This window comes from Larus michahellis, chromosome 14 (genome assembly GCF_964199755.1).
Source record: "Larus michahellis chromosome 14, bLarMic1.1, whole genome shotgun sequence".
NCBI classification, from domain to species: Eukaryota; Metazoa; Chordata; class Aves; order Charadriiformes; family Laridae; genus Larus; species Larus michahellis.
In genome coordinates, this window is record NC_133909.1 from 6,938,020 (window position 1) to 6,956,494 (window position 18,475).

The 18,475-nt window shown below is 44.4% G+C and overlaps 1 protein-coding gene across 1 annotated transcript in view; it reads right to left on the minus strand.

Moving 5' to 3' along the window:
- MYO15B (myosin XVB) overlaps positions 1–18,274 on the minus strand; it is a 45,294-nt gene extending 27,020 nt beyond the window's left edge. Inside the window, exons 1-23 of the mRNA XM_074607404.1 lie at positions 15,629–18,274; positions 15,495–15,553; positions 14,402–14,465; positions 13,540–13,649; positions 12,871–12,945; positions 12,376–12,496; positions 11,723–11,850; positions 10,541–10,604; positions 9,923–10,036; positions 8,208–8,369; positions 7,742–7,855; positions 7,252–7,310; positions 7,038–7,161; positions 5,112–5,207; positions 4,906–5,037; positions 4,595–4,720; positions 3,979–4,056; positions 3,490–3,638; positions 3,320–3,365; positions 2,821–2,945; positions 2,567–2,684; positions 1,886–2,061; positions 1,364–1,457 (exon numbers count right to left, since the gene is read on the minus strand). Coding sequence (XP_074463505.1) covers positions 1,364–1,457; positions 1,886–2,061; positions 2,567–2,684; positions 2,821–2,945; positions 3,320–3,365; positions 3,490–3,638; positions 3,979–4,056; positions 4,595–4,720; positions 4,906–5,037; positions 5,112–5,207; positions 7,038–7,161; positions 7,252–7,310; positions 7,742–7,855; positions 8,208–8,369; positions 9,923–10,036; positions 10,541–10,604; positions 11,723–11,850; positions 12,376–12,496; positions 12,871–12,945; positions 13,540–13,649; positions 14,402–14,465; positions 15,495–15,553; positions 15,629–18,274 — 4,980 coding nt within the window. The remainder of the gene's footprint in view (positions 1–1,363; positions 1,458–1,885; positions 2,062–2,566; positions 2,685–2,820; positions 2,946–3,319; positions 3,366–3,489; positions 3,639–3,978; positions 4,057–4,594; positions 4,721–4,905; positions 5,038–5,111; positions 5,208–7,037; positions 7,162–7,251; positions 7,311–7,741; positions 7,856–8,207; positions 8,370–9,922; positions 10,037–10,540; positions 10,605–11,722; positions 11,851–12,375; positions 12,497–12,870; positions 12,946–13,539; positions 13,650–14,401; positions 14,466–15,494; positions 15,554–15,628) is intronic.
- Between the last annotated feature and the right edge of the window lie 201 nt (positions 18,275–18,475).

The following is an 18,475-nucleotide window of genomic DNA, read 5'->3' on the forward strand; positions in this document are numbered from 1 at the left end:
ACACAGAAGCTGTCAGAAATATTCCCCTGCCTCATCCAGCATCAAAGAACATGGTAACACAGCCTGAATATGGATGGATGAACTCATCCACGGAGAGGGACTGCTTTAGATGGGGTGGCAGGGATACCAAAAGCCAAACTCTGCAGCTCTGCCCTTTCCTATCCATTCTATTGTCCCCCAGCCTCACCACTCACCTGACTCCTATGCCGAGATGGAAAAGGAAGGTCTCTGTCTCTGCTCTCTCTCCTGTTTGTCTATGTTGCAGGATGGTGTGACTAGATGGGAGGTTATGAGGATTGGGCTGAGAAAGACAGTAGGCATGCTAAAGTCCAAAGGGCAGGGCTGTGGGGCGGGGGGAAAGGAGGAACTTTGCAGCAGGTGAACTTTGGGACCTTTATTGTTGCTACTGCATGTACAGAGACCTCAGCAAGCAAACACTGGAGGAATAGAAACAGATTCAAAAGAGCTGTGCTGTTGTGGTTACCTGGGAGAAAGAAAAGCTGGATCCTGTCCAAGTAGGAAGGGGCAGGAAAAAGAACAGAAACACGCACTGCTCTGGGTGTGGCATGGCAGAAAGAACCTTTGCAGTCTTCCAACAACACTGACCTTAACCCTCCACCCCATCCTTTGCTAGTCATGCCAGCAGCTGTACTGGGTCCCTCCCTCCCTCGTGAAGCTGACAGCTATAGGGATGTTAGTTGCTACCCTAAGGACAAGTGGTCTGGTTTCCTGTTTTCAATTTTCTTTTTAACAGCTTGTGCAAAATGCTTTCAAGCCGTTTGACAGAACCACGGGTCTCCCCTGCACACAATTTTCCATCTCAAACCACTGTCATCCTGTTCTCACCCCAACTAAGGGCCCAGCTGATTTCCAAAAGGCCAAGGACTTCAGCACACTGAGGTAGCTGTAAGAGGTCAGGGAAGGATCACTGCAGACTGAAAAAACCTTGCATTTCAGTCACCGTCTGGGAAAACACCAGAAAATGAACTGGACAACTAAAAGAGCAAGATGAATGACTCCTTATAGCTTGAACAGAACAGCAGCTCTGGAAGCCACAGATGGAATAAGATCACGTCTTGCATGGGGCAACTTAGAGAAGCTCACATACACAGACATAAGAATGGGCTGCATTTGTACTACCTTTCCGAATTCTGAACTTCGTTTACAAAGAGAAGGCTCCAGCCTCTGTGGTTCTGTCTTTTGACATTTATGTCAGCCAGAGAGTGAAGGACACCTCATTGGATCGTGTCCAAGAACCTTCTAAAGTCATCTCTGCCCTGGCCTCACCCAGTCACCAACTCTCTCAACCTATGGCAGAAATAGCTCCTGCAGAACACCCTGGTCCAGAGAAGAATGTTGTTACCTGGAAGTACTTTCTCCTTTGAATCAAAGGTCTGGAGATTAAAATCATGGTATTAAATTGCACCAAAGTCTTCTTCAACCTCCTGTAACGCTTCCTAGGGGGATGTGAAAAGAGAAGAATTGCTAATGAGGGAAACATCAACAAAATTTAGGCAGATGGCAGACTCAATTCGAGGGTATGGGCCACACAGAACATTAATACAACCAGCCAGGCAGAATTTGGTCTTTCTGTGCTAAGCCTGGTCCTCTCTTGGATGTTTTCCCTACAGTCTTTACTCTAGCTATCACAGTATCAGCCTTGGCACAGGCAAGTTACTATAACAGTTTTGACAGCAGCTGTATTTCCCCTGGAACCTCTGCTCAGTGCTGGGAAGTCCCTCATCCACCATTCCAGTAACAGGATTCCCCCTGGCACAGTAGGGCAGGAACCAACATGAGGAGGGTTCTGGTCAGGCACGTTCCCACCTTGCTTCCCTAGGCAAGGACAAAGGGGCTGCACCTTGCCTGGCCTTTGACTCCTGACCTTGCCTGGTAACCTCGGAAGTGAGCCTGAATGATTGTGGCTTTCTCCTGGAGGACACGGAGCCGTCTGCGGCGAAGAAGGCATCGGAAGTTCCTCTGCAGGGTAACAATGGCCCAACTCTGCCTCTGGTTCCACCGTCTCTCCAGAACCTGCCTGGCCTTCTCCTTCAGAAAGACCTGGGCAAAGGGAACAGCTGCTAACCCACAAGAAAAGCAGCCAGCTCCTCTAAGAGTTGATCAATAACAAAAGCTGCTGGTTTATTTCTTTGTAGCATTTAAGGCTCCCTGCTAAGGAAAGTGCACTCTCTTAATTGGGGAGGGCAGGAGGCACAGGTGCAGGTGACAGAGATGGATGCATTTGTGGAGGAGAGGGAATCAGGGAGTGATGAAGGTTAGTAGGCAGAAAGGTAGAAGCCCAGATTTCCATCAAGGAATGTTGGGTAGACAAAGGTGTTGGCTATGCTACTACAACAGCCTGGAGCCAAGAGTCTAGTGTTTCTTTATCTGAAATGCTAAAAATCCCTCCTTCATACTTGAGAAAAGAGGCAAAGCAAAAGGAAGGTGAAGGCATGTTATGTTCTCCCTCTTTAGGCAGAGAGCCGAGTTGCTCCCTGTCCATTGACAGCCAGTAGATAGGTAACTGAGACTGTGCGATTAAGATGGTGTTCTCTATAGGTATCACCTTTGTTACTCCAATCTGATAGAGATCTGAGCAGTTCCCCACCACATGAGATAGCACAGCTGCGCAGCCTTCTCTTTCCTCCAAGCAGTTATGCCTTCGCTCAGCCAGGAGGCCATACCTGGAAGATGAGATGTTGTTATGACGGACGCCAGGGCTGTAACTGGAATCCTCAGAGGAGAACAAATCACAATGTGCTGATAAGTTCCTACAGGCTTCGAGTGGCTGGGGAATCCCAAACCAGTACACCACTGTACCTGGCTAGGAAGTTCCGGAACGGAAGACGGACTGGGTATCCCTCCTTTCTAATGTGGATAGCCTCCAGTATCCCAGAATGTCGTAACTGACAAGTGACATACTCCACATCAAAGATATTTGACAGCTGTGAAAATAAGGCAGAAGAAAAATGTAAAGCAAGAAATAAAGAAACAAAAAAGAAAGGAGACAGAAGGCAGATTTTAGGAAGGGTCTCCTATTGTCCTCTCCTCGAGTTAGGTCTCGTCATGGTCTATAGGCAATGGAACACAAAACCCAACACATCTTTTGGTGTCCAACTGCCACTGGCTTCTTATCCTCCAGCATGTGGTCAGCTCACACAGCCACGTGGAACGGTGAGAGACAGAGAAAGAAGAAAAGCTTCAAGCTATCAAATGAAGGAAAGACGTCCAAACCCCAGCTGTGAAAGGAGCACTGCAGGAGAGGACTGGACTTCAAGGAACTGAGGGACCCCATAAGGAGCTCTGGGTGCCGCCCTACCTTTTTGGGATTAGGGGTGATACACCGAACAAAGAAGGTATGACTCCTGTAAAATAGAAGGAAGAACCTTTGATCATCCTCCTCTCTGTGCTGACCAGGGAAGACTTCACACACTTCTGGGTGCAGCTATCAGCCCAGTGCAGGGATGGCACCATAACAGTACCTCTCACCTTCTCAGCTTGGCTGTGAGGTCCTGCAAAGACTGCTGGAATTTGGACACCAGTGTGAAGGCCTTAGGCTTGAGCCCTTTGCCTCTGACCCCCAGCTCCCTTTGCTGACTATAGGCAGCTTTAGCCTTCTGGAAAATGTGAGACACCACCTGGAAAAACAAAGAAATGACCAAAGCTCCCTGAACTACATGGAAAGAACAATCTCTTCCAGCTGAAACTGGGTGGGGGACCATTTTCCCTTGCCCCTAGCAGTGCCAGGAACCCAGCTGCATTCTCAGGCAGTCTGTGCCATTTATATATAAAATGTATCAATTTCAGGCAAAGATGACTTTCTTAATTCCCAAGTGTCCTTCAGTAGAACAAAACTCCTCATAGTCTCTTCAGGTTCTCCTGACACCTGACCAGGATCCTTCTGCTTCTTACATGGAAGCAATGAGTGGCTCGTTGGGTGTCTGCAATAGAGATCTTCATCCTGAACCACTACAGTACCTTGAGGTGGCTCTGAGAGAAGATATCCAGCACCTCTGGACGCAGCTGGTCACGGTTTTTGTTAAGAAACTTGTGGACCTGCAGAGGCAAATCCTGATTTAATGCACCATTCAGACCACCAGACAGGCAAACATCCCTCTTACACACACCCTGACTGGTGGCAGACAGCTGAGAGGTGTAATAAGGGGGAAAGTCGCAGAGAATGAAGCTTGCTATTCTTGCTGACACCAGGAGTAGAGGGGACAATGACTTGTTAGGAGGGATTTTAGGAGGGATTGCTCCTTTTCCCCTTCACATTACCCAATTGGCTTTGACCCCTCACTTTCTTTCAGCAGCAACAGCTTTCCTGGATTTCCAGGGCTCTGAGACAAGCAATGTAGGCTGTTGGGTAGCTGAGGCCATTGCCTATTTTGCTTCTGCCCAGAGGCGGCTTAGTTGCCTCTACTAATAAGAAGCTCCTAATTTCTTATAAACGGATGCTCTAGAGGCATGTGCAGTTACAAAGAGAGGGCTTTGTTCACAGGACTCGGAGCTGGTCCATCAGGACATCCACAGCATGTTTCCAAACTGGTCTGTTGCTCTTGCTCCAATTGCTCAGAGCCCTGTGCCAGCTCACCTGATAAGTGACAGGGCCTGCATAGTGCTTCACAGTGAAGACTGGCAAAGGCAACTTGGGCTTGGCATACCAAGGGCTGTTTCCATGATGATAATGACACTTCTGGAGGAAAGTGTGGTCAGTGGCCTGTAAAGGAGATGACAAGCATGTTTTCTGCTGCTGCAACATATCCAGTAGGCCAAAAAGCCGCTGTTGAACTGAAGGCAAAAAGTCTAATAGCTCTGCGAACACAGTCCCTGTTAAGTCTGTGTATCTGCCTCACCATAAGCATCCTGTGAAAGGGATCACATAAGAGGATAAGAGCTTCTCACCTGAGTCAGTGAAGTCTGATCATCCAGGATACGCAAGATGCCATGGGGTTTTGCAGCAATGAAATCTAAGCATGACTCACTGTACATCTTGGAAATAGGAATCCAATCTAACTGCTCTTCTCTATATTCCTCCTGCATATTAAAGACCAACCAGTCAAATCCAGACATGCAGACAAGAATAAGTGGAGGGAGCGAGTTCCATTTACCTCTTCCTGGGCAATGACAGTCTGGCTGAAAAATCGCTGGAGATGCTCATTGGCAAAGTTGATGCAGAGTTGCTCTAAGCTGTTCACACCTAGATCCTGCAAAGACAAAAAGGCATCATCACTTCCAATCCGCAGCCCTCCCAGGAGACTGCGTCTTCTTGTGAATAATGCACAGCACCAGATGGCGCTGAACTGAGCTGCTGGTTCAGGCAGCTTGTTCCAATCAGTAAGTGTGAATGAACCTGAGAAGTTCAAATCACCTTATGACTGGTTTGCAAGATCTCAGCCTGGTTTATTGATGAGGCTGAACAGCAAGAAGCAAGACAAGCTGTGAAGAAGCACAAAGAAGAGATCTACTCTCAGATGCACATCCCTACCTGTACAAGCTCCATTGTTTTCAGCATTCATCAGAACACACAGATTTTAACAGGAATTCTAAGTATAAAACTCACAGGCTTTGATGAGCACATATCACTCTAAGCCCCTGCTCTGCCTGTTTTTTCCTTACTGCAAGTCTGCAAAGCGCCCAGAAGCTCAGTGGGGCAAAGACATGGGCGTATACCTGCCACAATGGTAACAATTCCTGACCCAGAACTCTAGATGCTAACCTAACATCAGTTTCAAAAAGTATCACCTTGCAGGGCCTTTGCTTAAAAAATTATCTCCTGTTCTCCTGTCCCTGGCCCGATCCAAAGCCCAGTTGATCAGGGCGAATCTCTTCAGATTCTGGACTTGTCTCTATTCAGGCTGGGAACAACAGAAAATCAGGCTGTTGCACATGAAGCTGAAGCACGTAAAAAGAAATGAATTGTGAAAGATAGAGTTAACATATTCCCAGCTTTATGCTTTATCCAAGTCTCCAGGAAACAAATAGGAACAGTTAGATTAAAACTACATTAAACATGTTTTTCTTACTTCTGTTAGTAATAGCATCAGAAAGAATTAAAATGTGATTCATTAAGAATTAGCTTGTTCAGCTCACCTCATCAATACAGCAAATATTTACTAGGTATTTTTCCGGCTTTGGTCCATCAAAACAGGCTGATGGCTGGAACCATCAAATCTGGCTCCCCAGGCCACTGCTGAGCAGCAGAACACGGGCCACAGGGAAAGGACTCTGAGTTGCTTTTTATAGGAATTTGTGTATAGGTGAATATTTTAAGAAAATTCTGGAGGTTTTGTCAAACCTTCTTTAGGTGAGAATCGAACCATGGAGTTAAAATCCTCATGTGTCCTTCCAACATCACACATAACTTTGTTTCTGAACTCCAATGCACTTGCTGAAAAGACAGTTTGATGTGTATTTAAAACAGCATATGAGCTAATTCAATAGGCCAAGTTGGCTCAAAGTGCTGGTTTTCTTCCTATTTAAAATCAAATCATTTTCTTCTTCCTTACAAGGACAGAACCAAAGCTAGCTATGTGTATTATCTATGCAGCACCATACTGGTCAGTTCATGCAAAGGTATCAAACATGCAAGCCTGACATGGTGGGAGCACCAGAAACCACTCTGTTTGACACTAGGTTGTTAACTGCCTGTGATTGTTAGGACTCCACTTACATACCAACACTAGTTGCAGTCCTATGTACCTTAGGATTCTACCTATGCCACAGTCATGAAAGACTATGGGCTCCTCCAGATAGCATTTCATAACAAGAGTCTATGGTAAAAGTGTTAAATCACACCCTGAAGGAGGACTTCTCTGCTGCATCTGAAAAAAAAAAGTACCCCTCTGAATACAGACATCTACGTTACATGGTACAATTACTGTCTCCTTTTGGGAAAAAAGAAAAAACAAAAATACCCAAACAAAACCAGAAAGAAACCCCACCTATCAGATACCTTCCCGTTTCTGGCAGTGACTAAGGAGAATTATCACATGTGCTTGCAGCCCAGACAATATCAAAAGAATCAGAAAAGCAACCTCAAAGCCGTGTATGTCCACAATGCCCACAGCGCAGTCAGATTCCCAGGGAGCCAACCACTCATTGATTCTCAGCAGCAGCCACTCAAAGAGCAGGTAATACAGAGCCTTGGCAATGGAGTCTCTGAGTAGGAGAGGGGAGTAAAATCAGTTACTGCAAAGACAGCACCCTTGGGTACATCTCACCAACCCAGACAACAACAGCAGAAGTCACCTGGCATCGATGGCTCCTTCTACAGACAGAGGGGTGAAGATCCGATCATAAGATGTCACCTGGATACATAAAGAGCTGGAATTTACTGTTATTATCTCACAAATACACATATTTTTTTAAATAAGCAAGGAATTCAGCCTGATTAATAAATGGATTTTTTTTTTCCATTTGGCCTGAGAATTTACCCAGGTATCAAAGGAGAAAGTAAAAACAGAATTTTGCTGACACATTTCAGGGTGGGAGTCAGCTGGCCAAAGCGTTAAGCCTGAAGGCACCTCATGTCAAGAAAAGCCCTCCTGGATGTGAGTTCTGCCATCTTTACAGCACTGCCTTGAGGGGTTCAGCCCATCCAGCACAGGAACCATTTTACTTCTGCTGTTACCTCCCAGATTTGGGACCTTCTAAGATGGTGGCCCTTCTGTTGACAGAGCACTGGGCTAGGGCATTCCGTGCTTCAGGATGAATGAGAAATTGCCAAAAAGGTACTCACAGTGACACGGTGAGTGACAGCACTTTGCAGGTAATCTGCTGAGACACGCAACAAATTGGCCACAATCTGAATCTCAGTGTCACTGGCGATGACTGCATGCTCATAGGATTCTTTCTAAATAATGGAGAACAACAGATTCAACTATGGATGTGTTACTAGGTTCCACTAGTATTAATATTCTCAACAGCACCTCACCGGCACAGAGCTAGTCACACACAGCCTGGTCAAAACACCAGCATCTAGGTTCATTTTGGCTCCTCAAAGAGCCATCCAGGCTCTAATGACCTTTAGTTGCCTCCCATCTTCTGTACCTGCCTAGGTCAGTCTAGAGCCTAATATCAAAAGAACAGAATGGTCTTCAAGGGATCGCCTTCAGTCGAGAATAATGTCCCCAGTCCCATCACATGGGGTAACAGTAATGTTTAGCACAAATAGCCCATTCCCAAGCTGCCAAGAGTTACTGTACCTCGTAGGAGGTAAAGCAGATATTCCCCAGTTGCAGAATGGCAGCCAGAACAGCCCAGGTGGAGGTCAGTTGATCAGACGAGAGGCTGATTCCCTCCAGAGCTTGCACCAAGACCAGAAAGTCCTGACTGTCCTCCTTCCCCAGGATGTCACATGCTCTGCCCTGAGAGAATAGGGACAGATAATCGTGGTCAGCCCATTTTGCCAAAGGCTGGAGCTGAGCTACCAGCAGCAATCTTCAGAGAAGGATTTCAATGTTTTAAGGACTGGAAGAACCTGAAATAAAAAGACCAAAGACACCACTAGTGGGAGCTCAGCATTCATGATAGATCAGTCTCTTTTTCTCTCTGGAGTTTTTGAGAAAGATCTCTCTTGCCCACACACACTTACGGTTCCACATATGGTTCCAGTACAGGCACGCGAGCTACCCTTTGCCCACTGCTGGACTGCAGCTTGAGGAAAGAAGGGATGCCAGAAGCTACTCCCAAGTCAGTCACGTCAGAGTTGCTACCCCAAACGGTACCAGAACCAAATGTATCAAAGCAAATGGGTTTCTGTGCACCCAGAGAGCCATCCTGGGTTATAGTCTCACTCACCTCTGCCACAGAGCTTCACCACAACACGGGCATATCGCTCTTACTCTTCTTGTGATTTTCTCTACAAGAGGATACTCATAACAAATGCCTGTGATCCTAAAGTTTACTAAATCCTGGGTCAAGGGGGTCTGTAGAACCTGTTTGTTTACAAGTGCATTCTTTGACAAAAGTTTCCAGCTGATCACTAGATTCAGATGAGGACAAGAATGAGGTCCAGGCAGCCCTTGGGCTTCTTCTTTCGAAGACCAAGATCCAAGAGAGATTTTGTCAGTCTCTGTTAACTTCTTTACTCATGAGCTGATCTTTTTCCCTTTTCTTCTCTGCAGCAGGCTGAGACACTCCTGTTAACTATCACCTTGAAGAGTTTAGTTTACAATACAGATCCTTCACCAATTAGGAACATAACTCCACTAAGGGATGGGCCATTAATTGCCCTCCATCCTTGAGTCATTAATGGTACTTGTCCATTCCTTGCCTGAAGGGAAGATGATAGCAATCATTCCTCAAGGATCCCTCACATGACCACAGCTGCTGTAAAGAGTTTGCCCACCCGGGAAAGCTGACCCACACAGCTGAAATAGCAAAGACATCTTGCTATTGCTGTGAACTCCTTGAGTATGGAAAACATTCTTAAACAAAAGAAACTGTGCTCTAGGGTGATGGCTTGTCATAAGTCTGGCAAACAATTTTCCGATTTAAATAGATTGTAATCAGTAGTAAATTTCAGGGGCTTAAAATTTACACCATTTGACTCAGTCAATGAAGCAAGTGTTTTGCCAAAGGTAGAAAGAAATATCCCCTATTCTTCAGTCCCACAATAAATTGCAAATGCAAGGAAAGGCAATGAGAAAAGGATTTTTTCACCACATGGTGGAGTCATGGGCCCACACGATGACTGCTTTTTAAAAAGGCTTTCTTTGGGAGCAGAAGGGGCCTGAAAGGTGAGAAAAAGATCACATAAGAGACAAAGGTAGTCCTTCTTAGGTCAGGTGTGAGAAGGTGCAGAGCAGACTTTAGCATTGTCTGTGAGGGATGCAAAGTTATCAGGTGCCTTACTAACCAAACAGAAGAGATGTCTTGGTCATTTCACTCTGCTGCAGAGCATCCTCGCCTCACTCACCTGATTCAGGTAAAAGTAAGACTCTGCCTCTTGCAAGTACAACTCCTCTTTCTGCTCCACAGGCAGCCCAGCCAGTAGCTCATAAAACACATGGTAGTTCCTCTCACCATGGGCCTGATGGGGACACAGTTTATAGACTTGACTCATATCCAGTTCTAAAACCCTACAGAATACATGTTGCCATGAACCAAACACTCAAAGAGCAGGACACAAACTCTGAGGTCAGAAAGATGGGGCCAGAAGCCACCCAAGAACTATTTCATTTGCAAAGTTTCCAGGGTTTCTCACTGACATCTGAAGACCATTCCATTTGAGAGCAGTCCCTTTCACACAGCTCCAATATCTGACCTTTTCCACACCCCAGACATTAAGAAAAAGTAGTCGAGGAAAGATTTAACTTACAGTAATCTCTATTAAGTCACTTAATTCACCCTGTTTGGGGCAGAGCAACCTCCTATTTTATTCAAATAAAATAAGTGATCACCTTGTGCTACACAGAGGAGTAGGAGGCAATTCTCATATTATTCCCATCCCTGTTATTTAACAGTAAATTTAAGATTAAATATGAGTAAGGGAGACAGGGCCCCCCTAAGAGGAAGGGGATTCATTGGTCCTCACCTGAAATACCACACGAGACTTCTCCAGCAGGTACTGGGAGATGGATGTTCCCACCACGACGCCACTGAGCATAAGACAACAACAGGTGCTGTCAGAAGCTAGTGACAGGTTTTCTGTAGATCCATTTCTCTGAGAGTTTAGCAGACGGCACTGTTGCTGAGAAACAAGGGTATGACCTGACCAACTTGGTCTGAATTTTGAAGCTTTCCAGCACTGGCATTTTGTATCAGACTAGTACAGAGAAAGCAGCTATGAAACATACAGATTTGAGTTTCGGTTCTGAACAGGCTCCAGAATACAAAGGAGCTTGGACTTGAACGATCCTCACAGGATATTGCCCTGAAATTGGTCCAGGCCTCTTCCCTTCAGCCGTAGCTGTTGCATTATCACTCCCCCATCTGACCTTACCCACTCATTTCATATGTCAGAATACCCCTACTGTATGTCACTTTATATAAATGTAAAGTGATGCATATAGGCCAAAGTAATCCCAGCTTCACATATAAACTGACAGGCTCTAAGTTAACCGTTGCTGCTTAGGATCAAGACCTTGGGGTTGTGATAGACAGTTCCATGAAAATATCAGCTCACTGCTTGGCAACAGTCAAAAAAAAACCTAAAAAAACAAAGGGAAAAAAAGCAAGCAGAAATTAGAAAGGAGGCAGGTTCAAAACAAAAAAGGTGTTTTTCATAGAACTGGTTAGACCTGTAGAACACTTGCGAAAGACTGCTGCAGAGGCATGAAGTTTCTATGCATCCAAGAGGAAACTGGAAAACCACAAGAGTCTCAGAAAAGCTCCTGAGCTGCTGCAAATGGTTAACAGCTAACAGAGTGTTAAAGAAAACAATTATATATATTTTGCCTGTTCTTACTGTTGCCTCAGTGAATGCTTGTGGCCAGTGTTGGAGACACAACATTGTATTAGATGGCTCCTTTGTATAAACCACTTGATCCATTTTTCTGTTCTTAATTTATCACCCATCTTAAGAGGTGAAGATCTATTCTTTCATGGAGGAAATCTAAAAGCAAAATAGGGTTGTAAACTCACCCTCTTCCTATCCTGATGACAACAAAAGTATAGGGGAGGGGGGGCTATTGCAAGAGCTCAAAGCACTGTTAGATCTTTTCTCACACCTTGACAATTGGGAAGGACAGCATCCCAAGATGCTCCTTTAACTCACTGTTGCAGGTAGACATTCAGAAGCTTTCCAAAACGGCTTGAGTTGTCATTGAGGATGGTTCTGGCATTCCCAAAACTCTCCAGGATGGGTAGGACATTGCAGGGCTTGAAAAAAAGAGGGAGGGAACACTTCAGTAGCAATCATGGGTTTTAAAACCCAAAAGGAACTTAAGTAACTGTTAGCTTGAAAATACAAGAAAAATGGGACTCCACTGAAATAATTCTTGCCTGTCTAAAGAGTAACTTTTTAAATTTATCTTGGTATCATTACCTCTAGCCATTGTTGAGTTACTCTATGATGTCTTTACCTTCACTGCTATGATCTTTCACTTTACTTCTGCTCTGTGTTTGTTCAGATTCACCTCCCAGACAATGCTATAACGTCTCTAATGCAAGTATCATCTCTCTGTTCAAACAGATACAGCCCTCTATACAGCATCAGGGCTCCCAGATACTAAAATACAGAACAACAATACATCAGCTCTCCTCATGTCTTTACTGGAGCTTCACCTTGAACCGCAAGCCATTCAAAGTCCAGCTCAGTTAAACAAGAACAAAGAAACAACATTAACAGTGTGGCCTCTTTACCCTGTCTTTGGCTTCTACTCCTTGCCTAACTATCACAGCATAAAGCCAATTTCAGTTGCCTCTTACCTGTCTGATCCCATGACTGTCTGATCTCTGGTACAGCATGGTCAGATATCGCACAATTGCTTTGGCAGCTTCTGTTTTACCTGATCCACTGTGTCCACTGGAGGAACAAGAGGTAAGGAAGCTGGCATCAAAATAGAATTACCTAATTTAGACATATCAGAGCACCTGTTGCAGTAAATCAGTGGAGTTGTACTGATTTACAACACATGAAGATCACATATTTTTGAAACAGTGAGACAATTTGACAAAATAGGCTCAAATAAAATTCCACTGTGGAATGCCAAACGCTTTCTCCTCCACTCCTCCAAACTGATGTGAAGATAAATTCAGCTGTATTTGCACAGAGTGCAATAACAATACATCTTATTCATGTTCTCTACTGACAGCCTTCACAAAAGAGCCAGAATGATAAACTTACGGACAGTGAAAATACAAAGATTAAAGTCTTACATAAAGAAATTAACAAGCCTTCAAGAAAGTACCCTTATTTCCCACCTGATGATGATACACTGCTCTTGCTCTGATGACTGAGATAGCGTGTAGGCCATTTCTGCTATGGCAAAGATGTGTCTAGATGTACAGAAAGAAAATCCCAGTTAACTGACCTCACATTTCTACCTCAAAAATACAGGACCAAAAGGTTACTCATCAGTGATCTGCATTACAGATGGGCCAGTATCTTGATCTGAGAAATGTAAGGAACCAGGGAAATCTGACATAAGGTTAATACCAATGTTACAAGCTATTGGCAAAGTTCGGGTTCCTTCAGGACCTCTTCAGCCTAACCTGAGTAATGCTCTGTGCCATGGTGTTTAATAAAAGGGACAGCAACAGTATTATCTACACTAGAGGAACCTGCCTACATTGCTAGCTCTAGTAGGGCTGTACCAGTGTTTGCAGTGGGGAGCGCATACTGCCAAAACTCCTCAGGTACAGTCCCAGCAGGCATTGAATTCAGGACCTTCAAGCAATACTGAAGAAACTGGACCTAAAGAGTTTAGCTCTGTAGCATTACAAGTTCAAGCAACTACAACTTTGCCAAACGGATTGCTCACTTCCTGTAGCATTCCCCCTGCTCTATCAGACAACCGGAGGAAAATAAAATACTTCCTGGAGCACAAACGGAACAGAATTTAGGGATTTATTTGAGAAAGAGAAACATACGGGGCATTTTTTGAGAGAGTCCCTTGGTGGTACTGGGTAGCCACATCTTCAGAGTAGATACTGAGGTCTTTGAAAGGATTCACAGAAACCAAAATTTGTCCAATGTAAGTCTAGGAAAACATAAGAAAGGGAAAAAATATCTGGTGAGTTCTTAGAATTTTCTGAATGAGGAATGCAACTGAACACATATATTTATACAAAGATTAAAATAATCTTTTAAGGAATACTGTCTATTCTGACTATACTGTCAGCTTATTCAGGGCATAGCGCAATTTTTCAGTGGTCATTTTCAAAGCCCTATCATTAATATTTTGGGATAAGTGGGCACTCACTGGTCCGTGGTCATCTTCACTGGTCACTACCTATTTTCCAAGCTTCATATGAAATTACAGGCACAGGTTTGAACACCTGAGCCAGTAAATGAAAAAGAGAACAATTAGCCATTCAGAAGTAGCTCTGGACTGCAACACTGTGAAATGTTTGCAGAAACTCTGAAGTTTCTTCTTGAGATCCCCAATTTTTACTCAGAACTGCTCCGCTAAGACAGGAGAGTTCCACTTGGAGCAGCTGAGGCTAAAACCGAACCCAAGTATACTTGTGGGTTGTCAACAAATACCAAAATTAGAGAAACTCTGTGACTTTCAGATTTTACCTCAAATATTTCATGCTACCTGTTTTCTGAGCAAAAGCGGTGTGAGTATCCTTCTTATCATTGTTCCCAGTAATGAGTGAGCTCTTGAGCTACTTGGTGCATCATTAAAGCTTGATGGAATGATAGAAATTATTTTCTCTTAAAGCTTATTGCTCAGAATGAATAAGCACTGAAAAAACCAACCAAAAAACCAAACATCACTACCCGTACATAAATAAGATTGCGATGGAACCTCTTCTTCAGACACAGCAGAACTGAGCTCTCACAGACTTCCCTACAAACAGAGGAAAGGACTTGTCAGCCATAAGCTTCACTTGCATGCGTTAATATTAACCGTTCTTCCCTCCCAAGGATTTTGTAGGAGGCTGGGATCTGAAACTCTTCACTGCATTCACATGATTCCAACATGTCCAGGATTAAACACATCAGAGAACAGAGCAGCCAAAGCTCAGAACATCCAGCTCGTCCATCTCTGTGTGATCACATCTCCTTGCACACGGCCTTCACAGTTGTTTATCTCAACAGGTTGTAAAGGGTTGAAGGTGCAGGACATGTGTGAGAAGCAGTGTTAGGGGCTTTTCTTTTAACAATAGCAGTGAACTCATGATTTAAAAGCTAATAAAGATGTAGGGCCTGAGTTTGCCATAGATGAAGGCAACGGGAGTTGCTAAAGCCACAGATGCCAGTGTCAGTAGGCAAACAACATAGAAATGTGCCTCTCATCCTGCAAGTCTTCCTGACCTACCATTCACTTCATGCAACAAGAATGGTATGTCAAATTCCCAGTTCTGTCCCTCTGCAACACCACAAAAGTCACATCAGCCTCTAAACTGCATTTCCCCTACCCATAAAGTATATTTGGCTTTTTCAGAACCAATTTCAGGACTGGGAACCATTTAACAGGAGAGGCAGAGTTCCGTGGATGCATCTGTAAGAAAGTCTGCTAAGATGGGCCGCTCTCTCTGGTGTGTGACTGCAGAGATTCAATGTGCACTCTCTGTGCAGCAGAGCTTTGGGACACACTATACACAACAGTCAGGAGTTCCCTCCACAACTGCGCTCCTCCCCACATGATTCGGTGTAGGTCCAGAACTTAAACAGTGCAATTTAGTCTTTTATTTAGCTTTACCGTGGAGCATCAGCTACTCAGCTATGACATGCATCAAATTAACTCTATTTTCTCACATGGTAGCCAAGGATCTATAATGTGCTTTCTGCTGTTGACCCAACAGTAGCTTTGAAGGATAACAAGTAAACCCCTGTGACCTTAAATTAGCTGCAGAATACCACTGACAACACATACTCCAGTCTGGTTAGATCTTCAATCTCCTCAACTTCACGGTGGTCTTCACACATGTACACCTGAAATGCATAGATACATTACTGAAAATCAGGAAAAGTTCAGCTTCATTACAATACTGGAGGCAACACCTGTACCTGTTTCTGCATGAATTCCATCTCTAGCATATTGTCAGTGATGTCTTCTGCCTCCCACTGCTCCTTGCAGACCTTCATCACATGGCTGTTGGCAAGATGTGGGTCCTTGTAGATGGCCCATTTGCTTAGGTTCTCAATGGTTAGTCGTGGCAGTAGCAATTCAGAATTCAGCCATGCTGCAGGATCACATCCCTGAGCCTGCTGCTGAGACCAGTGAACACCAGGTGTGACTATGGACCCTGCAGTCTGGAGGACACCTGAAGCCTCTTTGACATCTACCTCACTGGAATAATCTGATGTATGTATTGGATCCTCTTCTCGATGTGCAAGGAAGCCCTGTTCACTGTTTCTCTGAGGGCTTTGATCCATCAAAGATCTGGGTAGGTCACATTTGAATCTGCGACCCTGTTGCACAGACACAACAGATTTTCTGTCCAATAGAGATCTCAGTTTCTCTAGGGAATAACCACTCCCAGAGCCCCTGGCCAAGGACCTATTTGTCTTAACGATGCTGTGGACTCTGGGGAATACTATAGCAAATTTGGCATCAGTAGCATTGTTCTTCTCCTCATCCAAGTTAAGTAAGCATGGAAAGGAACTGCTTTGAAGAGGGGAATCACCAGAAGGCAAATCAGCATGTCCCACTTCTCTTCCCTCTGCCATTTTAGGACCACCTTTCCCCTCCACTAATGGAAGAGAAGATTCTTTGTCACTCAACTCAGCGCTCCCTGGCTGTCCGGCTGTATCAGGGAAGGCTTTGCCAGACCGACCAAGCCACCCAGCAGTGCTTACAACCCGGATTGCCACTCTGCTTCTGAATCCAAAAGGTTTGCTGCTCCTCTTCCTCTTCCCAAATCTCTTCCAGAGCCATCTTGAAATTCCAATTGCACGTGCCACACTCAGAAGACGAGCTTTCAGTCTTGCTTTCTTGGCAGGTTTTTGACCAAGCCAGCTGGTGACTTTTCTAAAAGCAGAATGGGTGTGCAAGTACTTGGATCCTTTCCCATCATGCACACTTTCTTCTTCAGAAGGTGCCTCTGCAACCACTTCTGCTTTCACTTTTTTGGCCTCTAAAGTCTGGCCTGAACTCAGTTTAACGTTTCCAACAACTTTTCCCACTTTCTTCTTCTTGCCAAGGAGCTGTTTATCAGATGATTTTTTTGTAATAGTGGAGCAGCTTGAAATATTTGAAAGATTTAATCTTTTCTCTCCAAAACTCTGAGCTATGTTGAGTTCTTTCTGTGTACTGAGGCTTTCTAGAGTCGTGGGTTTTGAATAGATGCTTTCAACATTTTTCAGGTCTGAGTTAGTTTCCACAGCCATCTGGATAGGATTTGGTTTACAGCTTGTTAATAGTTTGGTCTCAGCATTTTTATGTTTGTTTTTCAGATTGAGAAGGATTTGGGATTGAGAAGAGTATTTCTTTGTAAGCATCATTGCTGCTAACTCCTGCTTGCTGCAGTCTGAAGAACTGTCCCTCTGTGTAAGTCCTACCACTTTATCTTGTTCTACAGGCTCACACCTCCCAGATTTCTCCTTCAATGTCATCTGTTGCTTGGAGAGCAAAGGGCTACCTTTCAGCACTCTGCCTTCATCACACACGTTGTCTTTCTGTTCAGTTCCTTGAAGTACTTTGCTAAGGCGAACGTGGAGTTTTGCTTTCACAGCACTAGGCAGTGGCTGTTTTGTTGCATTTTCTTTTCCTTTGTTAACCCTCTCTTCAGTGCTGTTCTCTTCATTGCTGTCCAAATTATCATATACATCTTTTGACATAGCTTGAACTTTGTCATTTTCTAATATATTTTCCTTGCCTACTTCATTATTGCCATCTTCTCTGTTCTTAGGACTTTTAAGTTGGAATCCTGAAATGCTTACATCATCATCTTCCTCACTGCTCTCAGCTAGAATAGATTTTGGTTGTCTTGGCACGTCATCTTGCTTCTTAATTTTCTCCTCTGCCTCCAATCCTGCAAAGTCAGTTCCTTCATCCTCAGATTCATTCCTTCCATCTGTGGTCACCTTCTCCCTTTCAGTTTCATTAGATGCTTCATTGCTTTCATCAAGCGGTTCCTTGTAGCCTTTTCCTTCAGCCACAGGAGGATCTTCAAGCATGGCTTCTTTCTCACTGATTCCATCTTCCTCTGAAGAACTACTCTTCTCTTCACTGCTTGCAGTGCTGTCCATTATAACCTCTTTTGTACCTTTGTTATGGGTCAAATGGCCTTCACTGCTGGAGTCAGAGCAGGAGTTATCTGAGGTTTCCAGGATACTTTCTTCTGCACTTTCAGTGACAATAATCCTGGTATGTTTTCCAACTTGTTTTTTCCTAGTTCTCTCACCCTTTCCCTGTGCCATACTGCCTTGGGACTGAGAATCTGACTTCTGCTCAGAAGCTTCCTTAAAGCCATGATTCTCATTGTGCATTTCCCTATGCCTGGCATTGTGTGCCTTCTGTGGCGAGTCGTGTTTCTGAAGACAGCCTTCAACACTTTGCTGTGCAATTGACTTCACAGACTCTGACTCGGTGACTTTTTCATTAACAGCAGGATGCTTTCCACACTTCTTTTTAAAACTGTGTTTCTTGCTGTTCATGGTGGCCTTTTCCTCCTTACCACTACTGTCCTCACTGTCTCGTCCTGATGTCATTTCCCGTTGCTTGCAGACCTTTCCTTTCTTCCCCTCCAACTTGGACACTGATTGTTCTCCATGTTTTCTCCCCAAACCAGATTCTCTTTTATCATTTCTCTTGTAGGCTCTTTTCCCCCGGAATAACTTTTTGTTGCCATTTTCTTTGCTTCCCTGAAGCCTCACCAGCCTCTGGCTTTTTAAGGGGTCCTCTTCAAGGCT